General features: G+C 43.0%; 1 protein-coding gene across 1 annotated transcript in view; it reads left to right on the top strand.

Moving 5' to 3' along the window:
- Window positions 1-15,044, top strand: part of BRF1 (BRF1 general transcription factor IIIB subunit) — a 212,905-nt gene that overhangs the window by 149,852 nt on the left and 48,009 nt on the right. Inside the window, exons 12-14 of the mRNA XM_069950096.1 lie at window positions 6,461-6,525; window positions 8,423-8,504; window positions 8,619-8,674. Coding sequence (XP_069806197.1) covers window positions 6,461-6,525; window positions 8,423-8,504; window positions 8,619-8,674 — 203 coding nt within the window. The remainder of the gene's footprint in view (window positions 1-6,460; window positions 6,526-8,422; window positions 8,505-8,618; window positions 8,675-15,044) is intronic.

Raw genomic sequence — 15,044 nt, 5'->3', positions numbered from 1 at the left:
TCTATCTATCTCCTATCTATCTATCTATCTCCTATCTATCTATCTATCTATCTCCTATCTATCTATCTCCTATCTATCTATCTCCTATCTATCTATCTCCTATCTATCTATCTTCTCTACGGGGAGGTGGGCAGGGGTGTACGGGGGGGGGGGGCGGGCAGGGGTGTATGGGTACACAGGGGAGCGGGCAGAGGTGGATGGGTACACAGGGGGGCCGGCAGGGGTGGATGGGTACACAGGGGGGCCAGCAGGGGTGGATGGGTACACAGGGGGTCCGGCAAGGGTGGATGGGTACACAGGGGGGCCGGCAAGGGTGGATGGGTACACAGGGGAGCGGGCAGGGGTGTATGGGTACACAGGTGGGCGGGTAGGGGTGGATGGGTACACAGGTGGGCGGGCAGGGGTGGCTGGGTACACAGGTGGGCGGGTAGGGGTGGCTGGGTACACAGGGGGGCGGGCAGGGGTGGCTGGGTACACAGGGGGGCGGGCAGGGGTGGCTGGGTACACAGGGGGGCGGGCAGGGGTGGCTGGGTACACAGGGGGGCGGGCAGGGGTGGCTGGGTACACAGGGGGGCGGGCAGGGGTGGCTGGGTACACAGGGGGGCGGGCAGGGGTCTTGGTATACAGGGAGCTGCATGCATATGCTCCTCCACCTTGAGATCTGACCGGCGTCCCTGCACACACATGACATTAATGTGCAGCGCTCGCCGGGAGGGGGAGTTGGGGGAGCGGCACCAGTCCTGTCCGAGCGCCCTTCTCCTCCGGCCGGTGAGCGCTGCACATGTTAATGTAATGTGTGTGCAGGGACGCCGGACAGGACAGGATCACTCAGGAACATTCTCCCCTGGACCCTGCTGCTCCTCCACTTCCCGCGCGCACACCGGCGTCCCTGCACACACAGGACATTAACGTGCAGCGCTCGCCGGCCGGAGGAGAAGGGCGCTCGGACAGGACTGGTGCCGCTCCCCCAACTCCCCCTCCCGGCGAGCGCTGCACGTTAATGTCCTGTGTGTGCAGGGACGCCGGACGGGACAGGGGGAGGGCGGGCGCTCACACTGGACGGGTGCCGGGGGCGGGCATTCTCACCTGGGCCCTGCTGCTCCTCCACCTCCCGCTCTGATTCCGGCGTCCCTGCACATAACGTGCAGCGCTCACGCCGGGCCGCGACTGCGTGCAGAAGCTCTTTTGGAAACACAAAAATACCGCAGATACCGTCCTGGCTCAGTTAAGGTCGGTTAACCGACGCCAGTGACGGTATCGGTATTTTTGCGGTATACCGCCCAGCCCTACTGTATACACAGCCTTACAGCTATATTTTCCTTTTTTATGAGTTCCTTAGTTGTTTCTATAGACACTGGTTTATGGAGGCACAAGCAGGGCAGCCATACAGAGCCTGTGGCGATCACCTTTCGGGTCACAGGGTTTACAAGACGTTTGACTTGTTTTGTATTAGCCGAGCGCTGATGAAGATAAAAGCCGGGGATTCGCCTTTGTGTAGGAGACTCGGCACCTGCACCCGGGGATCTGCAGTAATTCCTCTTTTGAAAGTGGAGTTATGCTGTTACCTATAGCCTGCAGTTATAGAAAACAGCTCATCTGAACCACATCAAACCACACAGATGGGCGCTTTCTTCCTAAATATCATTGATAGGTGGCGGATCAGACGCAGCATCACATCTGTGTTTGTAATAGATGGTTTCTGTTTTATGTCTTCAGTTTTATATCCCAAGTAACTGGAAACAAATTTCGGATGATTGGTTTATTGTATGTGATCCTCCTCCTGCAAATGTTATAGAAGGATCAGCAACCTTCAGTTTCCTTAGAAGCTGGATATTCTTTTTTTCCTAGTGCAAATGGCATCTCTATTTCCCTATTATCCACCATTTCAGGCTGACTGTCGTATTGACAACTAAGGCCAGCATCCACGCATAGCGTTGTCCCGGTTATATATTTACGTATAGTTTTACTCCTCTGGATGGTTGATGTTGTCTTTGGAAGTGCCGCTTCAGCTCTTTATGGTCTTACCATTGTTGTGCTCCGACCTGTCTGTTATTATGTTTTATGACAGAACTAACAGTCAGGCATCGTTCAAAGGTGAATATTTGGCTGCTTGAAAAATCACTTTAGACTATGAAATGAGTTGTATGTGTCAAGTTGGGGGGAATGCTGGCAATAACAAATATTCTTCCTATCGTGCACAGGTCTAGACTATATATTGAATTGGAAAAAGGATCCTGTCTTTGGCACTTGGAAAAAAAGAGGTGCACATACTGAAACATGTTGTGTGGTGAGACCATTAAAGCCTGGTTCCTTGAGAACAGTTTTTCTTTCTCCATTTGTGTCATGCAAGTCCTGTTTGCTGGGATTGTGGCTAAAACGGCATATCTCACACCTGTTTCTAAGTCCATCTATAAATTGCAGGAAACTGCATCAAAATCTGCTGTGGATTTGTTCAATACAAATAAATATCCTTGTAAGTAGTGGCTGATATCTGGGGTATAAGGAAGAGGTTGGGGGCAAAGAAGAAGTCTGTTGTGGTTCATTGAAGAACGTCCCTATAACTCTATGTATTATATGTTGGACTGTGAAGCACACATCTTTGTTCCTGTTTGCTCAGTGGCACATCCATAAAACTTCTTCTAAAATAGCTTGTCCTGGACACACATCCTATATCTCAGTGATGTAGTGTGTAATAAAGCTATCCACAAATAAACGCTGAGTTTATGCCTGCTCCCCAGGAGGCTGCTACATATTTATAACTATGTGCACTTATTTTTAAACTCAAGATTAAGCAGCCAAGGCATAATGAAATAGGTTAAAGGACAAGTAAAGATTAAGTCTGATAAAGGGGAATTCTTCATCGGTCCTATTTGTTTTAGCAATATTCTTGTATTCCCCGTAGCATGAAAAGTCTTGGAGCATGTGGAGAGTTGGGAGAGCATACATGAAAGGCAGCTGCACACACTGTAAATAGGGAGGAAAGCAGACACAGAGCACCCACAGCAAACCCAACACCCAGACTGCACATCTAGCACATCATCCTCATGACAAGACTCTGAACCTAGGAGCAGGCAGCAAACTAAATATTTGGAACTAAAAATAAATGAAAGAATGAAGTTTGCAATATTTTTAGGTCAAGGTAACCTGTAATGTGTAAATATATATATATTTTTTACCATTTCAGAGATGCCCATAGCCTGTAATGGCTAGTGATCCCTCTGTAAGCTCCAGGTTATTTTCTTGGACATAAAAGGTTTAGATAGATTTTTTTTAAATAAGCAGTAAATTAATTTTCTCTTTTTCTCATGAGAATAGTCTGTGGTGAGACTCCAGTGATGTCATCTCCTATGTTGTGATCTCACCATCATCATCTTAGTAAACATCTGTTATTTCTGCCACTGCTGGAAACATCTTACATAATTCATGTTCTCTCTATTCTTCAGCCAGAAGCTGGAAGCAGCAACAAATTAATTTGTCGGAAGTACTCACAGTAACAGCCGTCCATGATACACTCTGGAAGGAGCAGGGAAAGTCTCATCCAGTGCTTCTGAAGGAGTATAGATTACACTAAGGCATTACATTCTACCATAGAAGCTTTTCTTTTTTATAATAAAGCTTTTTTTTTTCATCAAATACTTTTTGGTCAAATACTTTTCTGTTTCATATACATATACTTGCCGACTAGCCTATATATAGACTATGATTACTTCTATATACTATATAGACATTCAAAACTGGATCCTGCAATCCTATCTGGGGTTGTATCAAACCTTTAGAAGTACCCAACCCAGTCTATCGAGAAAATCGATATAATTTCTGTCTGCTTGCCAGCTTTTCCTGCTCACTCATTACTATCAGCCCCCCCCCCCCCTTTCTCCATAGGCTTTTATGCGCAGTGTAAGCCCTTCCTCATTCTACTGTTGACGGCTTTCCCTTAAACTGGCCATACACCGCAAGTAACCAATGATCATTTGTCCGTCAGTTATCTCTTCTGTCCCCACTCAAACACACACACACAAACACAGGAAAGTTTGGCCCGACCGAGCTTTACTGTTTTCTCTCACTGCAGCCTATCTCTCCCAAAACAAGGCCTGTCATACAGTAATTCTCCATCACTGCCGACCCCCTATCTCCCTAAGATCTTCTGTTGGTGGTTGTTTGGGAGAGCCCTATACACCTCATTATCAAGGCGAAGTCATCTAAATTACAGAGAAGCAAAGTGAAGATGGGTTTGCTGTGTCCATTATAACCTATAGAGGGGCAGAGGGGAAGGACTGAGCAGGAAAAGGAGAGAACCAGCCCATTCAGTTTGGAGATTGTCTAGCCACAAATAACGTTGTATTCGCAGGTCAGACTGCTCAGTGCTGGTCTAAGAACTTGGTGAGGTAAGATTTCAGGATGTTGTGCTGTGCTGGCTCCTATACTGCAAACTGCAGGGTCTGGTTGTCTCCTCTCCTTGCTCACTCATCCCCCACTATAGGTTATTACAGAGTTTCTTATAATCGGTTGTTTTATTGATTTCTGTAAAGTTATTTGATATAACAGTTACACTTTAATATGATTTCTGTGTTCAAGGTACTACTTCACAGTGGTGCTATACTATAGTTTGAAGAGAACTCAATATGTTGTAACCTCTAACTGCAGTTTGTAATCCGAATAATGGTGATAGGATTAGAATTTGACATATCATTGCCTGTGGTTGAAAAGGGGATTGGGTTCACATCTGCACGGGTGGGTCCATTATGTTCCTACTATAGGAAGAGGTGTTTGGGTGACATGCAGCATATCCAGCATTGGCATAATTTTTTATGGGTATGCTCTGACAATGTAAATCCTTGATGGAGATGTGAACAAGACCTAACTGGAGGCAGCTGGACCTCTGTGCAAAATCTTAATAATTGAATCCCATATTTATTAGTGCTCTTCAGAGAAAACAAAAATGGGAAATGGAGAATGAACTCCAGAGTAGGCATAGACCAGCCTCTATAGCGACTCCCATACATTGCAAACACACTAGAGCACAGGTGTCAAAAAACTACAATTCCCATCATGCCTGTACAGCTAAACCTTTGGACGTCCAGACATGATGGGAATTGTAGTTTTGTAGTTTTGCAACAGCTGGAGGGCCCTGAGTTTGACACCTGTGCTCTAGTATGTTTGCAATGTATGGTAAACGACATAGAGGACAGCTTTGTTTGTCACTAGTCACCCGGTCTTGGTCTTATTTAACGTTTATAGCTGATCCCATCCTTAGGAGTATTCGGTTGGAACACCCCAGCATAGAGCTCCTTGGCTTTGACCATTTAATTACCCAATTTTTTTTTCCCCATGGGGCTATTTGAGGCGTAATTTTTTGAGCCACGATCTGTACTTTCTTTTGGTATGTTGCTTGCGTATATGTGACTTTATGATCACTTTTTCCTTCAAATTTTTCCAGATGTGATGTGGACAAAAACCCGCAATATTGCATTTTGGTGGCTTTTTGCGCTTACGCCATTTTCTGTGCGAGGTCAGAACTGCGATAGTTTAATAATTCGGAAGATTACGCATGGGGCAGAAGCAGTTTATTCCCCCAATAACAATGTGACTGACCTGTAGGACCCTGTAATAATATTCAAGTAATGTCAAATAATAATGCCCCCCTGTAGTCAGTAATAAATGTCCCCTTACCTAATAAAAACTTCCCTCTGGACAGTAATATTGCCCGCCCTGTATTTATATGCAATAGTTCCTGTAATACGATAGGCCTCCTGCAGCCAGGTATGACCAGTTCAACCAGGTATGCCCATTGTACCCAGATACACTGCTTGCAGTTACTGTAGATATGCCTCTAGCCACACATGTCTCCTGCAGTCAGATATGCCCCTTCCCTCCACTTGACCACCTATAGCTTTTTAAGGCCAGTTTGAATGATTGGTTCATGCCAGCTAATAGCTACAGTCCCTGTACCCCCTTAATGGCATATCGGTGTATGTTTGCTTCATATGTAAAGGTTTAGAAACACTAGTCTATAATATCTCTTTGCAGCTTTTCCCTCTGCTTCCTCTTTCTTCCTTCACTTCTATGGTTTCCAGACTTTTATGGTCTGCAGCTCTTACCCCATCCCTCAATTAGTTTATAATCTATCTTTGTCAATGCCTCTCTGCCACTGGGATTGGTAGTGAGTAATCTGTGTAATAAGACATATTGTAAAATGTCACCGCCTTATAGGAAAAGTCCAAACAAAGCATAAACTTAAGTCTTTTGCAATCAATATAGATGGAGCTACTGTATGAACAGTAGACATGACCATTGTGTACAATTTTATGAGGACCCTCCCCCGAGGTTCAGACTATAATTATAATCCAGTGCAAATTCTTTCCTATTTTGCGCCTTTAAGTTGATAAGATGACTTCAGGCCGAAGCTTTCTGTTTAAAATGACAACAATAACATGTCACTGATATTCTGCTTACATTTCAGCTGGTGACAATGCGGAAGATGGAGAGCTGGACCTTAATGGGATTGACGACAATGAAATAGACAGGGTGAGCCCCGATCTCTCCTTTATGTCAGGCGATATAAATGTGTTTAATCAAGTCTGTTTTCCGGTGTCTATTATTGCTCAGTTTGTTGTGTGGAGAAATAAATGGACTTATTAGCAAGTGCACTGCTGAGAGAGCGCTCCTAGTGATCAATGTGACGAATATTACAGTGTTAGTGAGCTGTAAATAAGGCGAGAGCCCCAGACGGTGCTCTACAGCTGCCAGCCTGCATTCTGACAACCTGAAATATATACAAATATAGAAAAGTCCTGACCCTGAGTCATGCATCTCCGTTCAGGAGAACTGATTGCATTATGGAAGACTTAGCTGCTTGGAGCTACAGTGCTTACTTATGTTCAAAGCCTCCATAGAGTGTGAATGGAGAAATGGGCTATCACATATTGTCACCCCCATTCACTTGGGGGACAAGGGACCTTTATTCTTGTGATCAGACCCCTACTAATGCTGTGTTCAGTTGTTTAGTTACATTGATATCAAATCCGTTGCAGATCCTGTACATGTAAACTCACCCTTAGGTTATGTTCACACTGAGCAAATGTGGTGGAATTCTGCCTGCAGCAGTGTCAAACGGCATCTCTTTAGGAGGGCTCGCGCACCTCCGCTCAAAGAATTGACATGTCAATTCTTTGAGTGATGAGCGGAGGCGGGCAAACCCTCCCATAGAGATGCTGTTTAACACGTCAGGCAGGAGAATTATAAGCCACAATTGCTCTGTGTGAACATACCCTAAAGGGGTTTTCTGGGTATAGAGGTCTGAGGCCGTGGAGAAAATATACATATCTGCCTCAATCTCTAACCGCTGCCATTCCTCTGTTATTCCTCCTGGAAATTTTTTTAAAGTTTACTTGTCAGTATGGCTGCTGCTGCATTGGCCACAAATTCCTCTGTAAATCCTGAAGTTTGAGCCTCCATGGATACGAACATGTAATGAGAATATAATGCGATGCCCATTAGACGAGAATGGGGGTCACGCGCATTACGATTAGAGATGAGCGAATATCGAGCATGCTCGAGTTTGTCCGAACCAGAGCATTCGGCATTTGATTAGCGGTGGCTGCTGAAGTTAGATAAAGCCCTAAGGCTATCTGAAAAACATGGGTATAGTTATAGGCTGTATCTATGTTTTATCCAACTTCAGAAGCCACCACTAATCAAATGCAGAAAACACTCTGGTTCGGAGGAACTCGAGCATGCTCAATATTCGCTCATCTCTAATTACGATCTCATTCTGTGTCGTATCCATGGAGACTTGAACTTCTGGAGTGTTACCCCTTGTTTTGGCAGTAGGGTATCCCCCTATACCGCAATAACTAAACAGTAACAGTGGGTAGTAAACTCCCAGGCCTTTCCTTATTGTACCATAAGTGATATAGGGAGGCCCTTGCACTGGCTTCTAGAGATGAGCAAACTTCAAGTCTAAGTCTGGGTTTGGCAACTTATTTGAATACGAACACACTGCATTTAACGCCCTATGTCTGGAAAAGTTTGATGCTGCCCTCGGGAGTCTTGGAAAATATGGATTCAGCCATAGGCTCTATCCAATATTTCCTCGCAGGCCTAGGGTGGCAACCAACTTTTCACAGGAAGTTAAATGCAGCATGTTTGGATTCAAGGACATTGGTGAACCTGGACTTAAACTTGAAGTTCGCTCTGGTCATGGCTGATATTGATGTAATATTGACTATTTACAGCTTAAATAGATAATCATGTTAAGCAAATCAATTAAAATGCTGCCCTAAATTCTTCTACCCTGCGGCTGATGATGATATATAGATGTATTTCATCTATAGATGATATGTTGCCCATTCTCCTTGCATTCTCTCCTGTTGAGTCCACACTTTTGAGCTCACCATTGCATTTTCCCTCTATTTCCGCCCAGTATATTCTGAATGAAAAAGAAGCTGAAATAAAGAAAGAGCTGTGGATGAGAGAGAATGCTGACTACCTACGGGAACAAAAGGGTAAGCGTCGTGATTTCCCATTCACGCTTTGACGTCTCGATGTGTCAGTGAAAGTGACAGGATGCAGAAAACATCATTCATGTTTTGTTAACATCTCGCATCTCTGTCTTTCAGAAAAAGCAGAGAGAATCGCAAAAGAAAAGGAGCTGGGTATTTATAAGGAGCAGAAGGTAACCCCTCATATATATGCACACATACGATAAGAGCTGTTATAGGAATGACAGATCACGCAGAATATACTTGATCTTTCCGTCTCTCATTCTGTGATCTTCCATTTGCCTGTTTGTATTGTTTCAGAAGGTTGATACTGTAACTTGATATAAACCATACACACAGTCCAGACAAAGATATAACTCACATACATACATATATATCTACTGTACAATTCACATACTAAAGAGACTTTCAGAATGTAGTCAGTGATCTTGTTGTGTGAACATTGTGTTGTATGTTGCATCTCTAAAAGTCATTTAGATAATTTTATTTGGCACTAGGCAAACCTCTAAAACTGTATAAAAATTAAACATCTTTATTTCTGACAATGAACACACAATTAAAACAACCAAGAGGCAATTCCAAACATGAAAATAATCCAGACCATGTGATTAGGGAAAATTTGAATGAGGCTTTGTGCACATAGCCTCATTCAAATTTTCCCTAGTCACATGGTCTGAATTATTTTCATGTTTGGAATTGCCTCTTGGTTGTTTTAATTGTGTGTTCATTGTCAGAAATAAAGATGTTTAATTTTTATATGGGTGTCAATCCAATTCTTGTGGATATGTATGTTATGGGGATCTCCGTGGCCACTAAATAGGATGATTATAAATTGTAGAACCCTACCACTAGGTAGTGTCTTTCCATCATCCACTGGAGTATTTGTATATAAAACCTCTAAAACTGGCAGAATTCCGCAGCGCCAGCCTCCGTGTCATACAGGTAGTCTATGGGAAAGCTTGTGCCTCCTCTCTCCGCGCGGAAGAATTGTCATGTCAATTCTTCCGAGAAGAGAGGAGACGGCAAGCCCTCCCATAGACTGCCTGTATGACACAGAGGCTGGCGGGGTTCTGTCAGTTTTACCCCGTGTGAACTGGCCCTAATTCCATCTAGATTCTCATAATCATCAATAATTACATTCTTAAAGGTTCCATTAAGACAGCATAGGTCCTCTCACCCTCTTTATAGATGACTGCCTGCAGCTTGGGTTAGCATTTCAGCTGCCAGCAGGTTCTGCAGGGATTGTATAAGCATACGCCCACTGATCAGGTATTTACCAGTGTTCCAGCACCCACACAGTGAACAGAGGTGAAATTGGACAGCATTATGTAGTTCCTGTGTGAGGTTTGTTAGGTTAGTGCAGGTCAGGTCCCATTAAAATAAATAGAAGCTGAGCTGCAATAACCCAATGCTGAAGCCACAGCACCTTCACAGCCAGTGGAGAAAAGCAAATAGCTAACTGGTGGGATTCCTGGTGTTAAACCCTCTCTGGTCAAAAAACCCTCTAAGAGATGTTAAAACAACACTGTAAATAACTGCATTTTAAAATTGGGGCAATTTAGACTAAAATGCGTTCATTCTTACTGGTAGAATTGCCCCCCCCCCCCAAATCCACTAAAATGCAAAATAATCACAGCATGTGAATTCCCCTTTAATAACTGGCACCCAGGGTTATGATCACTGTTTGTACTATAGTTGATGCAGAACCCTTCAAACTGATCAATAAATTAAGTCAGTCAAATAAATAATAAAATCAGTCAAATAAAGTGACTGATAGAAATAGGAAACATAGGTTTGATCTTGGATAACGAAACATCTCTGCTTAAAAGCATAGTGATACCTACATATATTATTATCTGTGTTTCAGATGCTTCCCTTCCTTCAGCTCAGCCTCATATACTTTTCTATGTCTACCCTATAATTTGGCACCTACCCCTCCCATTAATGCTGGATTACAGGTATTTTGCTGTATTACAGAGGAACCGTTTATGTTGTTTCCCTTATATTTTATAGGCAATAGCTCAAAAAAATCGAGATAGTTTCTTTATTGTTTGGCTAATGACCTAATGGGCACTTCTTTCCCCGTGGCCTCTGGAGACTTCAATCTAACAACGTTTTCATAAAGGAAAACAAATGTGATGTGCTGCCGTATCAAATTCATCCGCATCAAAGCCATGGGCCTCCTAGAAGTTCCCTTTCTTGTAGACAGCTTAGTTTCTGCGCTTGGCTTTGAAGATCATGGATTAGAATGACTGACCTAAAGGACATAAGAGACTTCAAAGAAAGAAGAGGTCAGGATACATATAAAGGAAGAGAAGCAATAATGGAAACTAATGAAGTGATGTGAGGTCGCTGGACTCCAGGCCCTTGGATAGGACACAACTTTATTTTCATTACTACTCCTCCTAGAAGGGACTTTACTATTTTAGAAAATAGATTGCTTTTAGAGTGTTCATTAATCTCTTTATTAACAGGATTTTGTTGAGAGAAGTTCTCTTATTGACAATATAATATAAATTTATTTAAAGGGGAGGTTCAACTTTAAAAAAATTTTTTTTAAATTGTCCCCCTCTAAAATAAAAAATGAAGCAACGTATATTTAGACCTGTGTGTCTCCATAGTAACAGACTACAAACAGTGTGTAGTCTGGTTTTCTAGTCACTCCCTTTCATCTGTTCTTTACCTGCTAAATGTGATTGGCGCTTGTTTTCTAAAGCTTCACAAGGCTTAAACACGCCGCCCATTGAATTCATCAGTGTCCTTTGTTCATACATGATGGTGTGCGGCAGATAGCGGTAATTGCCGCACAAAAGATGTAATCAGCTGACCCACATGCATTTGCTTCTTTGCAGTTATTGCCCTGCAAACACTCATGTGCCCTATGATTAGCCCATATAAAAGTTATCTAGGATTAGAAAAAAAGGGCTGCTTTCTGCCAGAGACGGCAACATCCCAGTTTGGGTGGGTTGCAACTCGGTCCCATTGAAGTGAATAAAGCTTAATTGCAAAACCACACACAATCTGTCGACAAGAGTTTCACTGTTTCTGGAAGAAGGTGGCCATGTTTTTCTAATCCTGGGTAACCCCTTTAAAAAGATATATGGTACAGGCAGTATTGTGACTGGTGGGTCAGACTACACAAGGGTTTTGTTTTGCATAGAAGCTGTATACAGTTAAACAACTGATTGTGAAAGGGGTATACCAATTTGGAACACTTATGGCATAGCCACAGGATATGCCATAAGCATTCCCTAGATGTGGGTCCCACCTCTGAGACATCTGTTTTAAGATTGAGGGTGTAAGCCCCTATTACATGGGACGACTGGAGGAGCAAACGAGTGCTGTCGGCAGCAGCGAGAGGGTGAGTGCAGAGGGGGCCGCAGGGGGGCTGCCCGGAAGATCGCTAGATCATCGGGCAGCATATCGCTGCTATCACAGTCGTTTGTCTTTCAACATCCTTCATGTCGGCTGATCGTTGCCTTCTATTACACAGAAAGTTTATTGTCTGTAACAGCCGATATCGGCCGAGTATGGCCAATAATCGTTCCGTGTAATAGGGCCTTAACTCCTATTGACTTAAATGGATGTTATGTAAACAGCTTTAAAGTCAATGTTAGTTATACAATTTGCATAACCAGTCAACTTTACCTTCCCAGTCCCCTCCAGCATCGGTGAACTGGCCTGAGGGGGGGGGGGGGGGCAGAGGAGCCCTTGATCTAAAGATAGATGCGGGTCCTAGAGGTCAGACCCTCATGAAGGAGACAGTAATGGCATATTCTGTAGACATGCCAGATGGGTATACTCCTTTTAATGAAGAGAACAGTCTAGGAGTTTATGATACCCTGTTTTATTCCAACAATTAATTATTGGAGAAGTGTGCAGTATTACATGTTAAACACCTGTCACCTGTTATGTGAGACCACTAAGCTAAAGTCAGCAAGATTTCCTCACAGTGGTGAGTGCTGCATCTCCTCCTTTTGTTGGAATTTTACAGAATAAACTGCTTCTACTGTGTACTTTAAAGAGATACTCCAGCTATTTAAACTTTTTGCTGTAATGCTGGGACTGCATCATCTTATTCTTACCTCACCATGTTCCCCTGGCATCTTCGGATTCCCCGCTGAACACTTCCGTAGCTGCTACTGACGTGCTGTCAATTTAAATGGCCGGAGTACCCCTTTAATTATTTATTGTGTGAACTGTGCATGTGTGCAATATTCTGTGCAATACACTGTTTTATGTATAGTGCAGGGCTAGAGGCAGAGTACCATAACTCAGAAAAGATAAGTCATTCTCCCCACCCCCATGTTGTGCAGGAGGCACAGCAGCTTCCTGAAGAGTTCATTTACGACTTTTAATTTTAAATCCACTGGGGAAAAAAATGTTGCGAAGGTGGACAATCTCTCTAAGTAGTTTGCTTTGCCTTTAAAGGGGCACTATTTAGTGTATGCCATTTCATCCACTACTCATGCATGAGGAAGTTTTGGAATTACCACATCTTTCCTATATTGCTACATTTGTAGATAGACTTTTAGTTTAGGAGTGTGGGAGCTGTATAGGATGCGAGATAAGAGCGTGGGTGCCTTACCACACATTCCTTTACTGCAAATCACACATTGCAGGCGGACTTTACTGTACTTTGTATGGCGAGGACCCTTATGAGTTAATGTGATGTGAATTTTCACATGGACGAGGACATTTCCCCAATACATTCCAATAAGCTTCTGTAAACAGGGCAGAGAGCATTTATTTTTCTCCACCAGCCGTTGTATATTATTCAGCCCCAGCGATGTAGTCCTTGTCTGCTCTCTTTCCTGTACAGCTCAATTAAAGCTCTTCATTTTGGATGGTAACGTCTTGGCCTTACATTCATTTTGCTGGGCTGAAATAATTGCAGTAAACCAATGTGAGATTAAATACCATTTATCACTGTAAATACCAAGCTGCAAGATGGGCGGCCGCAGAAGTGAGATGTTTATTATTCCCTTCTCTGCCAGAATCTGGATAGTCTAGACACTTCGCGATCGCTAGGTAATGCAGCCATAACTGAACCTGCTTACCCGGGTGTTTGCGAACTCTCATTGTGATTCATTGTTCACGGCTCCTTAGATTGCCAAATACAGATACCACTATAAACCGCATGGTAAATTCCTCTTTGTTACAAGGTACTATGTGCTGTCCTTAAACGAAATGGGCAAGTTACAAACTGAACTCAGCTACATCTGCACCAGAATTGCAAAACTTTAAGGATGGGCTGAGTTTGTCTGGCAGACAAAAAAAAAAAGACAATGGGAGTCATTTACTAAGCAGTCTAATGTGTGTGACTCTTCTAATGGGGATTGGTGTATATTTTGTTCCAATATCTTGTTACTGATTTATTAAAATGTAGCACTGCCATAGTGAATGCATGTAAGTAAAGTCGCAGAAAAAGCAAAAATTGCGCACACATATTCACCTGATACTGACCAGACGTAAGCCTGCAACTGTTTGTGTGACTTTTTAAAAAAGTCATAAATGATAAATTGGGCACTAATCCCAGATCATGCAAACTTTTTGGTGAATACTCAAAACAGGCAGATTAAAAATAAAGTTGCATCTAAAAAATATTTGCCCGTTGAATACTGGTTTATAAATAGAACTTAGACCAAAAATGGGTGAAAAATCCAATTATTCACCTAAAAATAGGTGCAAAGCCCTTGATAAATTGTCCCCAATGTGTCTCTTAAGATGCCAGACACAGTGATGGAAACCAGACAGTGTAATCCATCAGCTGTTGGTGTCAATTTTTTTTCAGCGTTCTGCTTTTTGAGCCCAACCCTGAAGTATCCATGTCGTTTAAAAAAAAAAAATCTTCTGTCAAAAGTTTTTATTAGTCAGTGCTGAGTGTTGAGACTCACAGACAACACTTCTCTTCCCAGCTCCCTGCAGAAGACAGATTTCATAGTATGTTTGTGGGGCCTGTCACTCGCAACAAACCAGAGAGTGCAACACTCACCCACTTGCTTCCCTCAGCTCTTTCTAATGATCAGTGATGACCTGGAACATCCAAGCCCTCGTTGATGAAAACTTTTGCCGTGTTTCTGTAACGTATAGTGGAAAGTCCAACAGCACCTGTATTGGTAGAGAATGCCTCTCAACGATGTAGAAGATGGACGCACGCCAGAGGGTCTCCAATCCCAGTTAGATACCATATACTGTCATAGAAGAATTGTTCCGACAACATCCAATAGTGAAGAATTGGTGGAAGTTTATTCAAGCAACATACACCATGGCAACGTTTCGACCCAGCAGGGTCTTTTTCAAGCCTGAAAAAGACCCTGCTGGGTCCAAACGTTGCCGTGGTGTATGTTGCTTGAATAAACTTCCACCAGTTCTTCACTATTGGATGCTGTTGGAACAATTCTTCTATCACAGTGTTTCTGTAACGTGTCAAAGTTTTTTGTTTTTTTATGACACTATTTGAATACTATTTTTTTTAAATAACACTATTTGTACAATTTCCCAATAATACAGTATGAAGCATAAATAGTGGTGGACTTCAAT

Source organism: Dendropsophus ebraccatus, chromosome 13 (genome assembly GCF_027789765.1).
Source record: "Dendropsophus ebraccatus isolate aDenEbr1 chromosome 13, aDenEbr1.pat, whole genome shotgun sequence".
In the NCBI taxonomy this organism is placed as follows: Eukaryota; Metazoa; Chordata; class Amphibia; order Anura; family Hylidae; genus Dendropsophus; species Dendropsophus ebraccatus.
The sequence above is the reverse complement of the archived record's forward strand: the minus strand, read 5'-3'. Positions and strand labels throughout refer to the sequence as shown.